This window comes from Primulina tabacum, unplaced genomic scaffold (genome assembly GCF_025594145.1).
Source record: "Primulina tabacum isolate GXHZ01 unplaced genomic scaffold, ASM2559414v2 Contig600, whole genome shotgun sequence".
NCBI classification, from domain to species: domain Eukaryota; kingdom Viridiplantae; phylum Streptophyta; class Magnoliopsida; order Lamiales; family Gesneriaceae; genus Primulina; species Primulina tabacum.
The window spans coordinates 45,773-65,145 of record NW_027459802.1 but is presented as its reverse complement, the minus strand read 5'-3'; the positions used below and the strand labels follow the sequence as shown (position 1 = coordinate 65,145).

The 19,373-nt window shown below is 37.6% G+C and overlaps 2 protein-coding genes and 1 pseudogene across 2 annotated transcripts; 2 read left to right on the top strand and 1 right to left on the bottom strand.

The window, feature by feature from the left end:
- The first annotated feature begins 379 nt into the window (after positions 1 to 379).
- LOC142534568 (polyadenylation and cleavage factor homolog 4-like) lies at positions 380 to 6,672 on the top strand (annotated as a pseudogene).
- Positions 6,673 to 13,279: 6,607 nt separating this feature from the next.
- Positions 13,280 to 15,917, top strand: LOC142534574 (uncharacterized). The gene is made up of 2 exons (XM_075641438.1): positions 13,280 to 14,398; positions 15,591 to 15,917. Exons 1-2 carry the CDS (start codon positions 13,424 to 13,426, stop codon positions 15,657 to 15,659), a joined length of 1,044 nt encoding a protein of 347 aa, XP_075497553.1. The 5' UTR covers positions 13,280 to 13,423; the 3' UTR covers positions 15,660 to 15,917.
- A 348-nt stretch (positions 15,918 to 16,265) lies between these two features.
- LOC142534573 (flavonoid 3'-monooxygenase-like) lies at positions 16,266 to 18,819 on the bottom strand. Its single transcript, XM_075641437.1, is given in 4 exon segments — positions 16,266 to 16,995; positions 16,997 to 17,071; positions 17,274 to 17,726; positions 18,313 to 18,819. Coding segments are annotated over 4 exon segments (1,557 nt in total). The 5' UTR covers positions 18,769 to 18,819; the 3' UTR covers positions 16,266 to 16,422.
- Between the last annotated feature and the right edge of the window lie 554 nt (positions 18,820 to 19,373).

Here is a 19,373-nt window from a genome sequence, read left to right as displayed (position 1 = left end):
TATTAATAAAAATAAGTAGTAGAAAAAAATCTCAAACTTGTTCAAGTTTTGGTTAAAAATCATAAAAGTTGAAGCAAAAGCTTGTATTCACAAACAATCCAAATGATATTTTTTATAGATCGGGTCAGATAAGATATTCGTTTCACAAAATTAATCTGTATAACAATCTCATAAAAAGTTTTTTCAATATTAAATTGTTAAAAATAAGCTACAAACATGTTCATCATTAAATAAAAAATCATATCATGATACCAACATTTGTTAGTACAAGATCATCTTGATATATATATATATTTAATAAATAAGATTAATTCTTGATCCATATCATATATTAAATAAATATTTCTAAAATGAATACACTCGAACACAATGCGAGCGTAGAGTACATTATGTACAATGTATTTATGTGTGTGGCTAATGACGTACAGACCGTTGGCCCGCTCACATCATCCCTCCATAAACCCCCCCGCTCGTCTTCGCCGTCTTTCTAGTAGTGGTGGGTTCGGTACAGATCCCCCGCGCGCTCCGCCGCATTTGCGTCCCCCCTTTGTCCTCCTTTGGTCCTCTTTTCTTCGTCAGCCCTTACGGTACTTGTCTCATATTCGACGACGCCCTAGAGCTCGCCACAGGAAGAAAGTTGCGGACTTTCGTGCGGTGGAATTTCCGGTTGGGTGTCCAATTTTCTATAGCGGAATTTTTTTAATTTTTCCTCTGTTTTTGTTGTTTATATTCGAACGCTGATTCGAAACCCTAATTTTAATTTCCGCGAGGACTAAAACACCTTTTTTCCAATTTACTCGATTTTCTCCTCTTAGCATCTTTGTTAGTTATCCTTCAATGGATAATCTTTCGAGATTTCAGAATCCTGTGCCCATCAGCAACGGAGGTTTTAACAAGCTACCACCAAATCGAAACGAAGCCGTTGGGATGAAACCCTTGCCGCAGATAATTCTGGATCGATTTAGGACAATGGTGAGGGATAGGGAGGAAGAACTTGGTTTTTTTTGGTGGCCTTGGCGAAGAAGCAGTTTCACCTTTAAGTATGGATGAAATTGTACGGTTTTATGAGATCGTTCTGTCAGAGCTTACATTTAATTCGAAGCCCACAATCACTGATCTCACTATAATTGCGGGTGAGCAGAGGGCCCATGCAAAGGGCATTGCTGAAGCTATTTGTTACCGGATTATCGAGGTATAGCATCTAGGGTACCTTTGGAATCCTCGACAGCCTTTTGGAGTTCCTTGTAAATATGTTGATTTGGTAGTCTTCATTGTATTGGTTTGTAGCAAATGGAGTTGTAGAGCATAAAGTGCATGGATTAAAGCTTCTTTTATATTTCTTCCTCTTTTTTCCATTTTATTTTATTTTTAATTATTTCATTTTCGTTTTAGTTCATAAAATATCATGAGCCTGGCAATCTCACAAATGAATGAAATAGAGCAAATAGAAGTGTCTGGTAGCACAGATTTGAAGATTTGGAAAGAATTTCAAATAAGTCTTATTTAACCATGAGGTCACTTCGTATGAGAACCAAACCAAGCTACCAACTTTGACATAACTAAACTAACATGAATTGTCTCATTGCAAGAGCCATACACTTTCAGATCTGCAAATTTTGAGTTGAAATTATGGTTTTAATCTCATTCTGAGTAAGAAATAAAATTTTATTTGATTTAAATAGTGAATTTGAATATGTATGCTACGAGCTCAAGTAGTATAAAACCTACCAATTTTGGTTTCCTTAAGAGGAGTTGACATTATAGAGATTGATCATGTATGTATTCATAGAGTCTCATTTCACTTGAGGAATTGTTGTCCAATGAGTCAATGCCCACGCCCATGCCCACGCCCACGCCCACGATCAAGATTTAGTTTCTATATAGTTAGGACTGTCAATTTCCATCTGTGCCTGTGTCCTGTTATCATGCACTTGTATTATTTGTTTTTACGATGACTCGCTTTTATAAATTTCTTTCTCATCTCAGCGTACTTATTGAAGGTTCATACACTGTGTGGATTAAAAACTTCCGATTCTCTGATGTTTATCTCTTCCAGGTTCCTGTCGATCAAAAGCTGCCTTCCTTGTACCTTTTGGACAGTATTGTGAAGAACATAGGCAAAGAATATATTAAATATTTCTCTGTCCACTTGCCTGAGGTGAGTACAAAAGAATTGAATATTGAATTATATGCCTCACTATTTTGCATGACATGTTGAGCTAATGTTGTTTAATATGCCTGTGTTTTCCTATTTGCGTTTGATTTCGAAAAGGTTTTCTGTGAGGCCTATGCTCAAGTCCACCCCAATATGCACCCTGCAATGCGCCACCTTTTTGGTACATGGTCAGCTGTGTTCCCAGTGTCAGTACTTCGCAAGATTGAGGAACAGTTACAGTTTTCCCCTTCTGTAAGTGGTCAATCTCCTAGATTGAGTTCGTTGAGAACTTCCAAATCTCCTCGACCTACGCATGGAATACACGTGAATCCAAAATATTTGGAAGCACGACGGCAGCTTGGTCATTCAACTGTAGGCCCCGTAAGCTTTAATTGAATTTTCTTGTCTCTTACTTTATTGTCTTTTCTCTTGCTTACAATGATTCCTTGTTACATTGTTAATGCATTTCATTTTTATGATTCAAATGGATTGATCCTTGGTTCACCAGTATTATTATTCTAGGAAAGAGTAAATTGGATTGATTGCAATGATATACTCTCTTTGTTGCATTTTTTGTAATAGTGGAAGCACATGCTTCATTCACTGTAGTAGACGAGTGACTATTTTGAGGCCCAAAAACTATTTTAGTTTATTTTTATGTTGCTGGTAGGTCTTTCCGAAATGTATTTATGGAAATTCATGCTTAGTCTTTCTGCAAGTGAAAGTTGTGTACATCATTTGAGGAACCTCACTCCGTATGCTGGGCTGTCCTTTTCATTGAAATACTATTTGACAAGTGGACATCAAGTATTATCGCTTTATGTTTTTTACAACTCCCCGTTGATGTGGTCAATGTTTCCAAGAATTAATAGAGATACTTTTATTCCAAGTAGCCAATATTACACACAAAAATAGTTTTAATTCTTAAACATAGCAAAAATGTTATACTGCTCATTTGGAGGCTAAATTTTTTGAGCACGGGTTTTAATAGTTTATTGTTTGGCTTTTTGTGCCTTTTGTTTTATATAGTAAGCACTTCATCTATCTCACTTCTTCAGATCATTTTCATTTTTCACTACACATTTTTTGTTAGTTTTCTTCGAGACATTCAGATATTTTTTATTTGTTGTCATAATTTGTGATTGTACTAATGATTCTAAATGCATTTATTGTCAAAGCTTTGGGAATGTAAAACTTATGTTTATTAGCACACTGGGAAAGTTCATATAACTGATGACAGATGGAGGGAACATAATCTGCAACAATAAAGAACATTCATGGAGTACGATGATCATGTTTTTACAATTTTGAGCTATTCAATTTGCAGGTTGGAGTTGAAGGTGCAAGCTCAACTGGTGGTGCAAACAATGCAACTTCCAGTTTTGATGCAATAAAAAAGTCTTTGCCATCAGCTGCCAAGATCATGCGGTCCTCTGCATATAGAGCTGGGAATACTGGGTCATTAGTGCCTTCACTTGATGAGTTTACCGTTGATAGTTCTCCCAGGAGAGTTGCTGTTGGGGCCTCACCATCTAAGTTGGGGATTAATCATGGCCTCAGTCGAATGATAGGCAGAGAGGAGGAAAGCAGTGAATTGCAAACGAGAAATTGGCTGGGAAAATCCAATCACCATCTTAAAACTTCTGCTGCATATAACTATAACAATGAAGTTGATCTTCGAGGTCCTAGAGCTTTGATTAGTGCCTATGGAGTTGATGAGAGAGAGAGAAATTTGACCTCCAAACATCAAACGGTAGAGCAGTTGGACGCCAATGTTATTGACTCGAAGGGGGCTGTTAGAACATGGCAAAACACAGAAGAAGAAGAATTTGATTGGGAAGATATGACCCCGTCAAACACCATTGTTCCATTGGTGGGTGATTTCATAGGAAACTAAGAATAGATGTTTTTCTATTGCTAGTGGCCTGATTTATTTTCTGAGGATGTTTGATCTTTCTTGTATCTGTGTGTGGTTTATAACTAACGACCTAGCAACTTTGAATATTACCCTTTTGTTATGATATGATTTCTATGTTTATGACCTTTTTTGTAATTAGTTATCATGTTTTTGTTGAACTTTTTCTCATAGCTATTTACTTTTTCGATACCAGGCTTTAACCCCACGCTTACTCGGGCACACCAACTGTTACTCTTTCATGGCAACTCTTGGTGATTTTTGAAACATTAACTCATTATATTTTCTTCTCTTTTTCTTTTTTGTAGCTTGGTCATGGAGCTATCAACAAGATTGCTGGAGTCCTGCCGAATGTTGCTGGCCCCCCTACTGATTTGATCGGTCTTATTACCCCTCCTAATTTACCACCACAGCATTCTCAGAGTCGTGTGAATGCTAACGGAGGTGGTTCATTTTTAGAAAATAGAAGCCATTTTACTTCTACTGATAAAAGGCTTCCGATATTAGGTGATTTCCCAATATTGAATGGGATTTCTGGTGTGTCCTCGAGTGTTGTATCCAAGCTTAGTTCTGCTCATGACTCTCCAGCTCCTGAGATTCGACCTGATGCCGCTGCAGCTTTAATTAATTCACGATATCCTGCAAAGTTGTCGAGTTCACACATTCTAACCCCAGTTTCTTCTCTTCCCCCACAATTGCAAAACATGGGCCAATTTGGCTTGAACCAATCTGGCAATATCATTGTTGATCACGGTTCGAATAAAATGGTTCATTCTGGGACACATTCGAGTGGTATGACGAGCATGTCACATTTGAACATGCCTATAATTTCCAGTCAGAGTCCTGGATTAGTTCCTTTAAATCTCCAAGGACATGCACCAGTTTCTTTTCTGCAACCTAATTTTTTACTGTCTCAGGAGTTTAGACCAAATTTGCTCCTGCCTTCTACAGCTTCATCCCCATCACAAGCAAAAGTTCCACGTCCAAACTATGGATACTTACAAGGGCATGGTCCTCCTATTGGGTTGGCCTCTTCTAATCTATTTCCTGGTGGGCATCCACCTTTGTCGTTGAGTGCCACACATATGCCATTTCACATTCCTGGGGCGGCCTTGCCATCAGGGCCTGGGGGTCCTCGTCCTGGCACAACTCCTGCAATACCTAGTCTAAATTTTGGTCAAGGGACTCCTAACTCTGGAACTGTGGGCCCGCTTTCGACTTTATTTAGTTCTTTAGTGGCTCAAGGTTTGATATCATTGACAAACCGGGTATGTGATCGAGTCCTCATTTATATCCTGTTATATCTCATTAGCTAATCGAGCAAAACCTCTCACATCCTTTGTATACAACAAATAGGATTCTGTTGGAGTGGATTTTGATCCAGACAGTCTCAAGATGCGGCATGAATCTGCAATAACTGCTTTATATGGTGATCTTCCCAGGCAATGTACGACTTGTGGTCTTCGATTCAAGAGCCAAGAAGAGCACAGCAAGCATATGGATTGGCATGTTAGCAAGAATAGGACGTTAAAAACCCGTAAAACAAAGCCTTCTCCGAAGTGGTTTGTAAGTGTAAGTATGTGGCTCCATGGTGCGGAGGCATTGGGGACAGAAGCAGTTCCAGGTTTTTTGCCTCCTGAGAACGCCGTGGAAAAGGAGGAGAACGAAGAAATGGCTGTTCCTGCTGACGAGGACCAAAATGCTTGTGCATTATGTGGAGAGCGTTTTGATGATTTTTACAGTGATGAGATGGAAGAATGGATGTATAAGGGGGCTGTATACATGTATGCACCGGCTGGGTCAACAGTAGGAATGGACAGGTCGCAGTTAGGTCCCATAGTGCATGCTAAATGCAAGTCTGACTCTCATGGGATTCCACCTGACGATTTTACAAGAGTTGAAGGGGTATGACTGTTGTAATAAGTTTTATGGCCTTGCTTACTTCACTTTTACAAATTTTCCTCTCTACTCAATGTCACTAACTTCTCAAACATATCGATTTCTCATGAATATCATATTATTGTTATGGTCATCAATGATGCCTATGATTGAGGAAAAATTGTTTCTAAACCTTTTCGAAATCATGATTATGTTACCCCTTAAGTGTAGTCTGCGGTGATAAGACATTTTACTAATTTTATTTGTGATTTGAACTTATGTTCTTTCTTTTGATGTCATTAATTCGTGGTTGTAAGCATGCCACCATAATCAGGGAAGAATTTATAATCCTGCCCCCAAAAATAGTTCTTAGTCTTTTATTGCCCCAAAAGTTTTATAAATGTATCATCTCGCCGATTCTTTGGTTTGGTGGCATGCTTGCGCAAATGAAAAATATTCTATTCTATATCGGCCTTGATAACTTGACTCGTGGATAAATCTGATTAAAGCAATCATTCAGCATTTTTTTTAATCGTGTACTCATGCAGGAATTGGCTGAAGAAGGTGGTCCAAAGAAAAAGCCGAGGGGGTAGCCTTCTTGGGAATGGTCGTATAGGTCTTTTGTAACTTACCAAGGAGTTGTCAAGTTATATTTTTATTTTTCCCTACATTTTGTAGCCTACCAGATTCTTGTACATATATACATAGTTGGTTTATTCACTTATTTACTTTGTCTTGCATTTAAAGGAAAAGTTTAACCCATACTGTTACAACTTTGTTTCTCTTGAGTTATTCACTCTTTCTTCAAAGAATTATTGGGATAGTTTTTAACTTTTATTAGTTCCAACGGCTTAGTGGCTGGGTTGGGGATTGTTTAAGGTTTCAGTCGAAAGTTCTCTCTTCCTCCTGTTTTGCTGGAGGTGGCTTGAAATAGTTTCATGAACAGAAGACCATCATCGTGATAAACACATCTTGGAGGTGACTGCCATATTTCTGGAGAAAGATCATGTTTTGCTGCATATGTCAAGAGCCCGTCATTTATCATTTAATCTTCACGACGGAGTTTCTTCTTTACGGTTTTGCATATAGATACGAAATTGGCTGTTCTGATTATGTTAAAGTTGTTGATGATACTCTTGTTATGTTATAATATTGTTGGGTTGAACCGTGACATCTTAAAAAAATGACTAAATGCATTGCCTAGTTAGTCGTTCCTACGCAGGTTACATTTGCTCAAATATGTTAATCTTCCTGGTTTCTCACTCCTCTTTCAGATTTAAAAAATTACAATGCAGATCCAAAATAGGAATGATTTTTGCAGAAACATGGTGTATATATCAATATATCTGACAATAAACTTCAGTCCACACTGATAAAAAATAATTTGGACATATTATAATTCAGTCATTCTGACAACGATATATAGTATTAAATAACTATAAAATAAAATGACAAGCATACTTTTATTTCATGTTTGTCCATCAAAAATATATAATTTGGAGCTATTGTATGTATACCAGCAGCTATGCGGTATTTATGGCTCGTCAAATATTTAATGTGAATAAATAAATTTTACTGGTATACATTTATTTATAATATGATAGTTGCTATGTTTAATTTTCTATAATTTTTTTATAACCAATAAGATTATTATGAAGTGTGTATGTTTTCTTATATATATAGGTAGATAAATTTATTATTGCCATAAAATACATACAAATATGCTGGGAATACCCAGGTAAGTGATATATTATTTGTGAGATATAAGTTGTGACCGACATAAAAATAGGATGTTGTCCGAACAATAACATCTCACACAACTGTGAACTAATGAGAAGTTGTTTGTCCCTTGCATAGAGAACCGTGATTGATCCATTCACAATTAATTACACACACATATATATATATTATAATAAATTCTGAGGCCAACTATTATTAAGTATATATTTTCATTTTCAATATTAATTTATTTTACTAAAATAATATTTAAAATTATATTATGAATGGTATAAGATCGTATAATTAGGCTGCATTTGGTTGGAGAATAAAATTATGAATGATTAAGAGATAAATGATAAAGAAAATAATTGAAGTAGAAATTTAATATATAATGATAAAATAATATTATGTTTGGTATGATTGTTAAAAATGAGATAATTTAGAATCTTTTGATGAATTGACTAAATTGTCCTTCCACTATTGCGACAGCGGTCGGCCGACTGTGTGATGGCCGGTCGGAGGTGGCGGTGGTCGTCGGCCGGCGGCTACGACGGCGGTCGGCTCTAGGGGTGGTTGGCCGTGGTGGTCGGCCGCGGGGGTGGTCGGCGGAGGCTGCGGTTGTCGTCGGCCTGCGGAGGCGGTGGTTGTCATCGGCCGGCGGCGGTGTCGGTCGGCCGTGGAGGTGGTCGGTGGTGGCGATGGTGGTCGGCTGACGGCGGTCGGCGGCGGCGGAGGGGGGGTGGTCGGCGATCGGTGGTGGAAAGTGGTGGTAAGTTTGGATATAGAACAAGGGTAAAATTGAAAAAAATATGATGTATTAAGAGTTGGATAAATAATTCTAGGGGAAGATAAGTGATTATTTTATCCCGATTAATATAACCTAATCATTTATAAGAGATATTAACTTGGTTAAATAAAAATCCTACCAAAAATAGGATTAGGTTGGTTTAAAAAAACATAAACCCACCTAATGCAAGGTACCAAACGCAGCCTTACATGAATAATGCACGTGGATCTAGAAGTGTCCAGTAGAATGATAACCGTAAATAAAGTGATTTCATCTCTTTAAATCATCTCCAACCACAAAATTTAATTTGCTTCAAATTTTTACACTAAAATAGTGCGATTTCTGCACAAAATACAACATTCATTTTCAACCCATTTATTTCAAATCTTACACCAAAGAGAATATTCTCGAAACATTCTTTTTATTTTACATATATTAATTATTATATTTTATTTAATATATTTTAAATTATGAATAATGTTTTATTATTAATAAATTTAAATAATAATATTTAGGTTTACAACATTCATCTACAACTCATTCTTGAAATGTTTTATTATTTATAAATTTAAATAATAATATTTAAGTTAAATCAAATTAGTCTTTAATTATTAATTATTAACATAAATAAATAAATATTTTAAAAATCAACCATTATTATTTTTAAATTTTTATGATTTAATATCTAATTATTAAAATAAAATTTAAATATTATACTATTATTTAAATAATAATTATAATTTTTATTATATATATTTATAATAAATAAATTAAAAATATTAAAAAAAGGGACCACCTCTGCGTCAAATGCGCACAGAAATGGGTCAACCACAATAGGAAGATTATTTTCTTGCACCTGCAGCTTTGGAGATGGCCTCCGTCTGTATATTAATAAACAAACTCTCACATACCACCCACTCCTATCTCTTCTCACATAACCACTCATAACTTCTATATGTTCTTCCTTTCTCACAGTCCAAGCCCCCGCCACCTCTATCTCATAAAACAACCGTCCATGCTTGGTCTAAACTGTACTAAAAAACCTCAAAATCCTTTTTTTACCTTGGGATAAAGATAACTTATGACCCAAAGATAAATGCGAGAGTGTCTAGTTTCTTAAAAGAAATCCGGAGCCGTTCATGGTGAAATTTGTTCAACTTTCGGAGATAAAATTTCTGGACAAAGAAGGGACAACATTGATGCCAAGGAACTCAAACATGCGGAAAATGAGCACGCAGCGGGAAATGAGCACGCAGCGGGAAATGAGCACGATGAAGAAGCAGATGTATTTGAGAAAAGAAAGATGGGGAAGAAAAAGGAGAGGGAGAAGAGGCTGGACAAAAAATAGAGGTGAGAAACAAGTTCCGATATTTTAATTTTGATCGTCGTTTTTCCTTAGTTTTCATTAGGAGTGTGAACAGTCATGTTATAATTAATTCTCATTTAGCTCCTTGGTTTTAAGTTGGTACCCTTGCCGCTCGACATCATAACTTGTTTTAGTTGGGTAGATCATGTTTTGCTGCATATGTTGAGAGCCCTTCATTTAGTCTTCGTGACGGAGTTTCTTCTTTACGATTTTGCAGTTAAGATACGAAACTTGCTGGTCTAATTATGTTAAAGTTGTTGATGGTACTCATGTTCTGTTATAATAGTGCTGGTTTCGATGCACTAGGGAAAGCGATGTTTTGTGTTTCAAATTTCCTAGGTTTTGTAATCTTTACATACACAGTACTATCTAATGTGACTATTTTATTCAAAGTCCTAGTATTGGTGTAGTAGGAACAATGAATGCTTGTATTTGCGGATAGAGTGAAACAGAAACAATTTGAACACCTTGATAATCGGAGGTGGCGGTGGTCGTCTGCCGACGACGGCGGCGGTGGTTAGGCCATGGGGGAGGTCGGCGGCGGCGACAGCGGTTGTCGGCCATGGGAGTGGTCGACGGAGGCGGCGGTTGTCGTCGGCCGGCGGAGGCGGCGGTCGGTCGGCCGACGGCGGCGTCGGTCGGCCGTGGAAGTGGTCGGCGGCGGCGGCGGCGGAGGGGGGTGGTCGGCGATCGGTGGTCGGAAGTTGTGGTGAGTTTGGATATAGAACAAGGGTAAAATTGGAAAAATAGTATGTATTAAGAGTTGTAAATAATTCTAGGGGAAGAGTAGTGATTATTTTATCCCAATTAATATAACCTAATCATTTATAGGAGATATTAACTTGGTTAAATAAAAATCCTACCAAACATATGATTATGTGGGTTAAAAAAACATAAACCCACCTTATCAAGGGTACAAAACGCAGCCTTACATGAATGATGCACGTGTATCTAGAAGTGTCCAGTAGAATGATAACCATAAATAAAGTGATTTCATCTCTTTAAATCATCTCCAACCACAAAGTTTATTTTGTTTCAAATTTTTACACTAAAATAGTGCGATTTCTGCACCAAATACAACATTCATCTCCAACACATTTATTTCAAATCTTACACCAAAAAGAATATTCTCGAAACATTCTTTTTATTTTACATATATTAAGTATTGTATTTTATTTAATATATTTTAAATTATGACTAATGTTTTATTATTAATAAATTTAAATAATAATATTTAAGTTTACAACATCCATAGCCAACTTATTCTTGAAATGTTTTATTATTTATAAATTTAAATAATAATATTTAAGTTAAATCAAATTAGTCTTTAATTATTAATAATTAACATAAATAAATAAATATTTTAAAAATCAACCATTATTATCTTTTAATTTGTATGATTTAATATATCGACATCATAACTTGTTTTAGTTGGGTAGATCATGTTTTGCTGCATATGTTGAGAGCCCGTCATTTAGTCTTCATGACGGAGTTTCTTCTTTACGATTTTGCAGTTAAGATACGAAACTTACTGGTCCGATTATTTTAAAGTTGTTGATGGTACTAATGTTCTGTTATAATAGTGATGGTTTCGATGCACCAAGGAAAGCGATGTTGTGTGTTTCAAATTTCCTGGGTTTTGGAATCTTTACATACACAGTACTATCTAATGTCACTGTTTTATTCAAAGTCCTGGTATTTGTGTAGTAGGAACAATGAACGCTTGTATTTGCGGAGACGATTCGATTAACGTTCAGGGATATACATTTGAAACTTACCATTATTATTTTTTAATTTTTATGATTTAATATCTAATTATTAAATATCAAATTAAATATTATACTATTATTTAAATAATATTTATAATTTTTATTATATATATTTATAATAAATAAATTAAAAAAATTAAAAAAGGGACCACCACTGCGTCAAATGCGTACAAGAATGGGTCAACCGCAATAGGAAGAATATTGGCTTGCACCTGCAGCTTTGGAGATGGCCTCCGTCTGTATATTAATAAACAAACTCTCACATACCACTCACTCCTATCTCTTCTCACATAACCACTCATGACTTCTATATGTTCTTTCTTTCTCACAGTCCAAGCCCTAGCCCGCCACCTCTACCTCTTAAAACAACCGTCCATGCTTGTTCTAAACTATACTAAAAAAAACGTCAAAAATCCTTTGTTTACCTTGGGATAAAAATAACCTATGACTCAAAGATTAAGGCGAGAGTGCCTACTTTCTTAAAAGAAATCGAGAGCCGTTCATGGTGAAATTTGTTCATCATTCGGAGATAAAATTTATGGACAAAGAACGGGACAATATTGATGCCAATGAACTCAAACATGCGGAAAATGAGCACGATGAAGAATATGATGAAGAATCATATGTTTTTGTGAGTAAAGGAAGATGGGGAAGAAAAAGGAAGAGGGAGAAGAGGCTGAACAAAAAATGGAGGTGAGAAACAAGGTCCGATATTTTAATTTTGACCGTCATTTTTCCTTAGTTTTCGTTAGGAGCGTGAACAGTCATGTTATAATTAATTCTCATTTGGCTCCTTAATTTTAAGTTGGTACCATTGCCGCTCGACATCATAACTTGTTTTAATTGGGTAGATCATGTTTTGCTGCATATGTTGAGAGCCCGTCATTTAGTCTTCATGACGGAGTTTCTTCTTTACGGTTTTGCACTTAAGATACGAAACTTGCTGGTCTGATTATGTTAAAGTTGTTGATGGTACTCATGTTCTATTATAATAGTGCTGGTTTCGATGCACCAAGGAAAGCGATGTTTTGTGTTTCAAATTTCCCGGGTTTTGGAATCTTTACATACACAGTAGTATTTAATGACACTGTTTTATTCAAAGTCCTGGTATTTGTGTAGTAGGAACAATGAACGCTTGTATTTGCGGAGACGATTCGATCAACGTTCAGGGATATACATTTGAAACTTGCCATCTTTCGGTCCTTTCTCTTTCAAGTTCGAATTGAGGCATTTATTTTGCACTACTATAATGTTGCATTTGGATATATAAATTTGATCTGGGTGGATGTCAAGCGTGGATTATAAATAATATTAATCTAAACCGGACAGAACTTAAAATTCTATTGAATCAAAATATAACTTGAAATGATTGACTACAAATGCAATTGGTAAATGATTTATGTATCAGATTTAACTTATTTCGAAAGCGCATCTTACATTGAACAAAAAGTACATGGCCAAAAAAAGGGTGGGCTTCGAGGTACCTGGTACAAGTTATTATTTTATGCAAGTATAACAAAGTTTTTGAAAAGCAATTTGCTGTCGAAAAGCTGAGTCAAACAACTAAAAAAAAGAATTGTTTCTTCTTCTTATGGAACCAAGTTAAAAATGTCATCGCAGGTATGGTTATGCTGGAAGACTTGAGCTTTCCCAATGGGCTGACTTTAAATATTTTGTTTTCTCCGCACGCTTTTAAAGAGAGGAGCAATCTGATATTTGTCGCGCACGTGTCCCTCTTTCCCTGCATCCCCATCCTCTACCTACCTTTCCTCTTGTTTGTTTATATTCTTCCCCGTCGTTTCTTTTCTCCACCGAATTCCTCCGTTACCCGGTGATGGATACTGATTCCGTTCCATCAAGCTTTACCTATTTCGCCGATATCACCCTCGTAAACGACGATTCATCCACCTTCAGCGACTGCAACAGTGACAGATCCAGCGAATTCCCCGCCGCTTCCGGAAAAAGTCGAAGCCTATTCCATGCCTGCGCTTCCGATAACTCCGACGAGATAATCTCACATCTCGTTACCGCCCTGAATTCAAGCAACGTAGATGATCGAAAGCAAGCCGCTATGGAAATTCGTCTCCTTGCCAAAAACAATCCCGAGAACCGCATTAAAATAGCTGAAGCTGGAGCAATTAGACCCCTCATTTCCATAATCTCATCGAACGATGCTCAACTGCAAGAGTACGGTGTCACCGCGATATTGAATCTGTCGCTATGTGACGAAAATAAGGAAGAGATAGCCTCCTCGGGCGCCATTAAACCGTTAGTACGCGCGTTGAAAATTGGCACCTCTACTGCGAGAGAGAACGCTGCTTGTGCACTACTCAGACTGTCACAAATCGAAGATAATATAATCACTATCGGGCTATCCGGCGCGATTCCGCCGCTGGTGAGCATGTTAGAGGGCGGGAGTTTCCGCGGGAAGAAGGACGCATGCACCGCACTGTACTCGCTTTGCTCGTTGAGGGAGAACAAGGTGACAGCTGTGGAGGCCGGAATAATGAAGCCACTGGTGGAGATGATGGCGGATTTGGGTTCAAACATGGTGGATAAAGCGGCGTTCGTGATGATGTTGTTGGTGTCTGTTTCGGAGGCGAGGGCGGCATTGGTGGAGGAAGGTGGAATTCCGGTGGTGGTGGAGATGGTGGAGGTGGGTACTCGGCGGCAGAAGGATATAGCGGTGTCGATATTGTTGCGGTTGTGCGAGGATTGCTCGTCGTGTCGCACAATGGTATCCCGCGAAGGAGCCATTCCTCCCTTGATCGCTTTGTCGCAGACCGGGACAAGTCGCGCCAAACGAAAGGTAAAATTAAGCTCAAAGTCCCAATACCTTGAAACCCGACCGTCAAAATATAAATTTCATTAAAAAATTATGTCTTTCGAGGTGGCTCGTTAATTATATTTCAATTTCAAATATAATTATATTAATTTAATTGGATGTGCATGGTTTAACTCGATATCATTTCCTGGGAAAATCACTACTAAACGTTAGCTTGAAAAGGTGATATGTATGTATATAAAACATTGTGGGTAAAACCATGATTCGCGGTCGCGGAACAGCCGGAACGGACGTTCTGGAACTTCTGGTATTGCGACAAAGTTCTAAGTTCAAATGGTTGTGTGACTATAACGACCGTTTTTTTTTAAATTTTGGTGATTTTTTTGTTATCGTGGAACGGAACGACAATTTTACGGCTGTGCGACTGTCGCGGAACGTTTTTTGTAATTTTTTTTCAAATTATATAATTATTTATAATTTTATTATAAAAGTATTTTGCGATGAAAGCGCGACTGTTTCGCGAAATGTCTATAAAATTAGAACAACAGCTTCACGATAACGATGGTGAACCGGTTAAGACCCATGATGTCAAAGACACGAGTAGCATGAAGTTTAATTTTTGTCAAATAAGTTGGTGATTTTGAGTATTGTGATTGGAATTAAAGTTATGGATGTAAGTTTAATTTTTTGTTGATAAGATCTTGATGATATTCAGTATAAGAAATTGTAAATGATGAAATGGATTGGTTCGATAGATGTATTTTGAATTATTCAATATTATTTTTTAGAGAAAAATAACGAGATGGTTATACCAACCTACCTACCTATATGCCTACTTAGTAGATTGTTAGTTGGATAATAATAGTTGAAAGGTCTTAATTAACAAGAAGTTAGCATTACTTCTAGGGTGATTAATTATTGTGTATAAAATAATGGGAAAGTAATGAATTTGGTTGTTATGTTAATTGATGCATGATTGGAAGAGTTGTCGGCACTTAATTTTTATACACCACAATCAAGGTACGCCGTTGAAGTGTTTGTTATTTGTTTAATACACATTAACTAAGACCTGCTGATTTGAGGTCTCAGTTTAGAAAGAATGATTGGGTTTTAGAAACTGCATCTGAATTATCCTCAAAAATAGTGATTGTGTCTTAGATGCATCATGTTTCTCTGTCTGGGATTGAGATTTTGGCCGTGTTGGTGTTGATTACAGGCAGAGTCACTAATAGAGCTTCTGCGGCGACCAAGCTCCGCCAACGCGGCTGACAAACACATCTGCTGAGTCTTTTCTTCCATTTCGTCCCATATTTCACATGCCGGCCCCCGCTAGAATTCCATTCATTCATGTAGGAAACTTCAATCGTAATAGGTTAAACACACGTGGGAAACGCATTTCTTTCTTTAAGTTTTTCCTTTGAAAATGAAAAACAAAAAGTGGGGCGGAGAATGGACAAGTTATAAAATAGATAACGTTTGTGACAAAGTTTGTAAATTGTTCAGGCCAGTTCAAATTTTTATCTTGTAAATGCTACGTTTTGATATTTTCATGAAATAACTCTTGCTTTTACATTGGGTTTTGCATAATTCGACTTGGGAATTGAAGAGTTTTACAAGTAAATTTTGACAATCACTGCTTTCCCCTTCCTTTTATTGGTGGCGTTTTTTTTTTTTAAAAAAAAAATTATCAATAATATTTTTTGGCGCTTGAATTGTGAGTCTTGTTCTAAATAAACTTGGTTGAATCGAAAAGGTTGTGCCAACTCTATGGACAAGGATAGCTGAGTATCCAAAATCTCCTTTTAGTCCGTCTTTCAATATCGGTTTCACCGAATATAGTCTGGAAAATTTTATATGAAAATTAGAAAGTAAAAAGAAACAAGAAAAGATGTTCAAATCTCATCCAAAAAGAAAAACTTACACCACAATATTTAACTTTTTTTTACTACAATGGGATTTGAACCCACCAGGTTCACAACACAAGGGTGTTGACACTTACCCACAAATTACAATAATAGCTCAAAAGGTTCAAATTTTATAATCATTCATCAAACTTGGGCTTCATAAACATGAGGTGCCATCCTGGGCTTCGGGTATACCACTAAAGGCTCAGCCCGTTGTAATGTCAGCCCATAAGCTTCCTCCATATTAAGGTTTTGGGCCAACTGTCCATTAACCAAATGGAAATCAAACGCATGGATCAACGTGGCGGTCAGCAACTGAACCATGCGTACTCCTAAGCTCATTCCCGCACATATTCTACGACCCGCCCCAAATGGTATCAACCCAAAATCATTCCCTCTAACATCAGCATTGGGCCTCTCCCCACCAGGTAAGAACCGATCGGGACGAAACTCTAGTGGATTGGCCCATACATCTGGATCACGGCCGATAGCCCAGACATTAACAAGAAGTGTGGAATCTTTTGGAATCAAGTAACCGTTGATCTCGCAACTCTCCTGTGCAATTCTTGGCAAAGATAGAGGCGTAGAAGGATGAAGGCGCAAGGTTTCTTTCACCGTGGCCTGTAGAAAAGTCAAATGAGCTAGGTCACCCTCGCACACGAGTCTATCCTTACCAACAACCGAGTCGAGTTCTTCCTGCGCTTGGGCCAAATTTTTTTGGATGGCGAAGCATCTCCGCTATGGCCCATTCTACCGTACTAGATGTCGTGTCTGTCCCGGCGGCAAATAAATTCTGCAATAATTTTATATTCTAAGCTCGATCTAAATAAAGGAAATGCAATGTGGTGAGAGCCATTAGATGTATGAATCCCACGTAAAAGTTATGTGGGATCATGTACATCGGGGCAAAAATTAGCATAGTCTGGGACTCTTACAAAATCATTGTTATAACTGCCTTGAAACATTTGGAGATACCATACAATTATTGTACTTACCAAAAGCAAAGCTTTGATTTCTGTATCCGTCAACCTGTTCCCTTTGCTATCATCAACATCCTTCAAAGACATCAACGTGGTCAATAAGTCCACGTATCCCTCATTTGTACGATAACCGTCGATCTTGTGTTCTTCAACGATGGCACTCAAGAAAGCATCAAAACGTGAGTGGAGCCTCTTCATCTTCTTGACCACCCCTTGAAGGTCCAAACTCTCAAGCTGTGGGATGAAATCGCCGATGTTGAAGACACCTGCCAGAGCCATCAATTCCACCACCATCGCCTTGAACTCCTCCGCTTTGGCATCCCCGCCGCCCTGCCCGTGCCCGACCACGCGCCGCCCTAGCATCACTCTTGATATCGCGTTGGTAGCGCACACGTTGACCATTTGGCCAAGGTGCGAGGGCGTTTCACTCGAATGCGCTAGAGCGCGAGTGAGCACTCTCACTTCTTCCTGCGTACCAACCATTAATTAATTATGGCAATCAATTCATTGGATAAAATCGTCTTGCCCCAAAGTAGTATATTGATGATGGTCTATATAACTGAATATTAAGTGTGCATCAATTACAATCTATACTCCTGATTTACATTAGAAATCCTTTGAAATCTTTATGGTATAAAAAAATATTTGTATTCTTAATATGTGGTTAGTATTGCAATTAAACTTGACGAAATGTGAAGATAAAAATTAAGGTAGGCCGGCGTGATTTGGTTTGCTCTATAAGTTCCACCTATGTAAATGAATAAATGATGACACGTGTCTTTATCATTTGATAAATGATCTCTTAGACAACCCTCTACTCCGAAGATAATAGTCGTGGCCGGTTCTGTCATCCCAAAACATAAATAAATGAAGACACAAAAGATTGAGAGAAGATCAACTCCTCCTTTATGGCCCTTACCTCGACTTCAAAATACATCTGATAGTTTTTAAAACATAATAATTCAAATCCGGCCATACCTGAATTTTACTCTATAGAAATAATTATATTCAGTTAACTTAGATTTAATTTGGAACTGATAGATGATCAAGTAACCTGTCTAACGTGCACGAAATCATCCAAAGCCTTGGCGGAGAAGAGATGAACGGAGCATATTTTCCTCAGCAAGCGCCACCGTGGCCCGTACGGCGCAAAAACCAAATCTTGATAATTATATGCAACATATTTGGCTCCTGAATTGGGTGGCCGGCTCGAAAAGTTTGCGTCATGTATCTTAAGAAACTGCTCCGCCACGCTTGCGGAGGCCGCCACTACCACATGCACGAATCCCATCTTCAGATGCATCAAGGGCCCGTGCACCCGAGATAGCTCCGCCATCGACTGGTGGGGTTTCGGCCCTAGATGCGGTAGGTTTCCAACAACTGGCCATGGCCTTGGACCAGGAGGCAGTGGCCGGGGATGCGCCGCCGCACGCCTCCGGTTATGCAGGATGAAATATATAAGGCAACCCACAACGGAAGTGCATGTGAGCAAGATCAAGGTCGCACTCATACTGACCTGTTACACTTGATACAAATGTGTTTTATCGTGAAATATTAGACACGCATATATCTCTTGTAGTTGAGAGCTAGTTAATGATATATATATATATATATATATATATATATATATATAATGTTAATTTTTATGTACACTGTTGAGCCTCACCGTCATTGTAAAATTTAATATTGATATATTTAATAAATTTGTAAAAATTTATGTGTGTAGCAGTATAGCTGATTCAACAAGCGTTTTGCAATTCTATGCATCTTGTAATTCTTCAGCACAAGCAGGGATGGTAGTAGGTGTCAGGCAATAGGTGGCAGACTATGTTTATTAATCAAAAACATTTATAAAATGTGGGTTGTCATAACTTATAATTCAAAAGACGAAAGACGGACAAGAGATTCTATAAATATAGCTATTCTTTTCATTTTGAAATTATCTATTTTTCGAGTTTTCTCTCATCTTATAGCATTTGAGTGCTTAGTTCTATAATATTTGTGAGGTATTTGTTCTCCTGCATTAAGAGAGCGTGTGTTCTATTTGGAAACACATGAGTGGGTTGTATATCAAAAAATATTATAGTGAAAATTTTTTCATCATGCCCGTGGTTT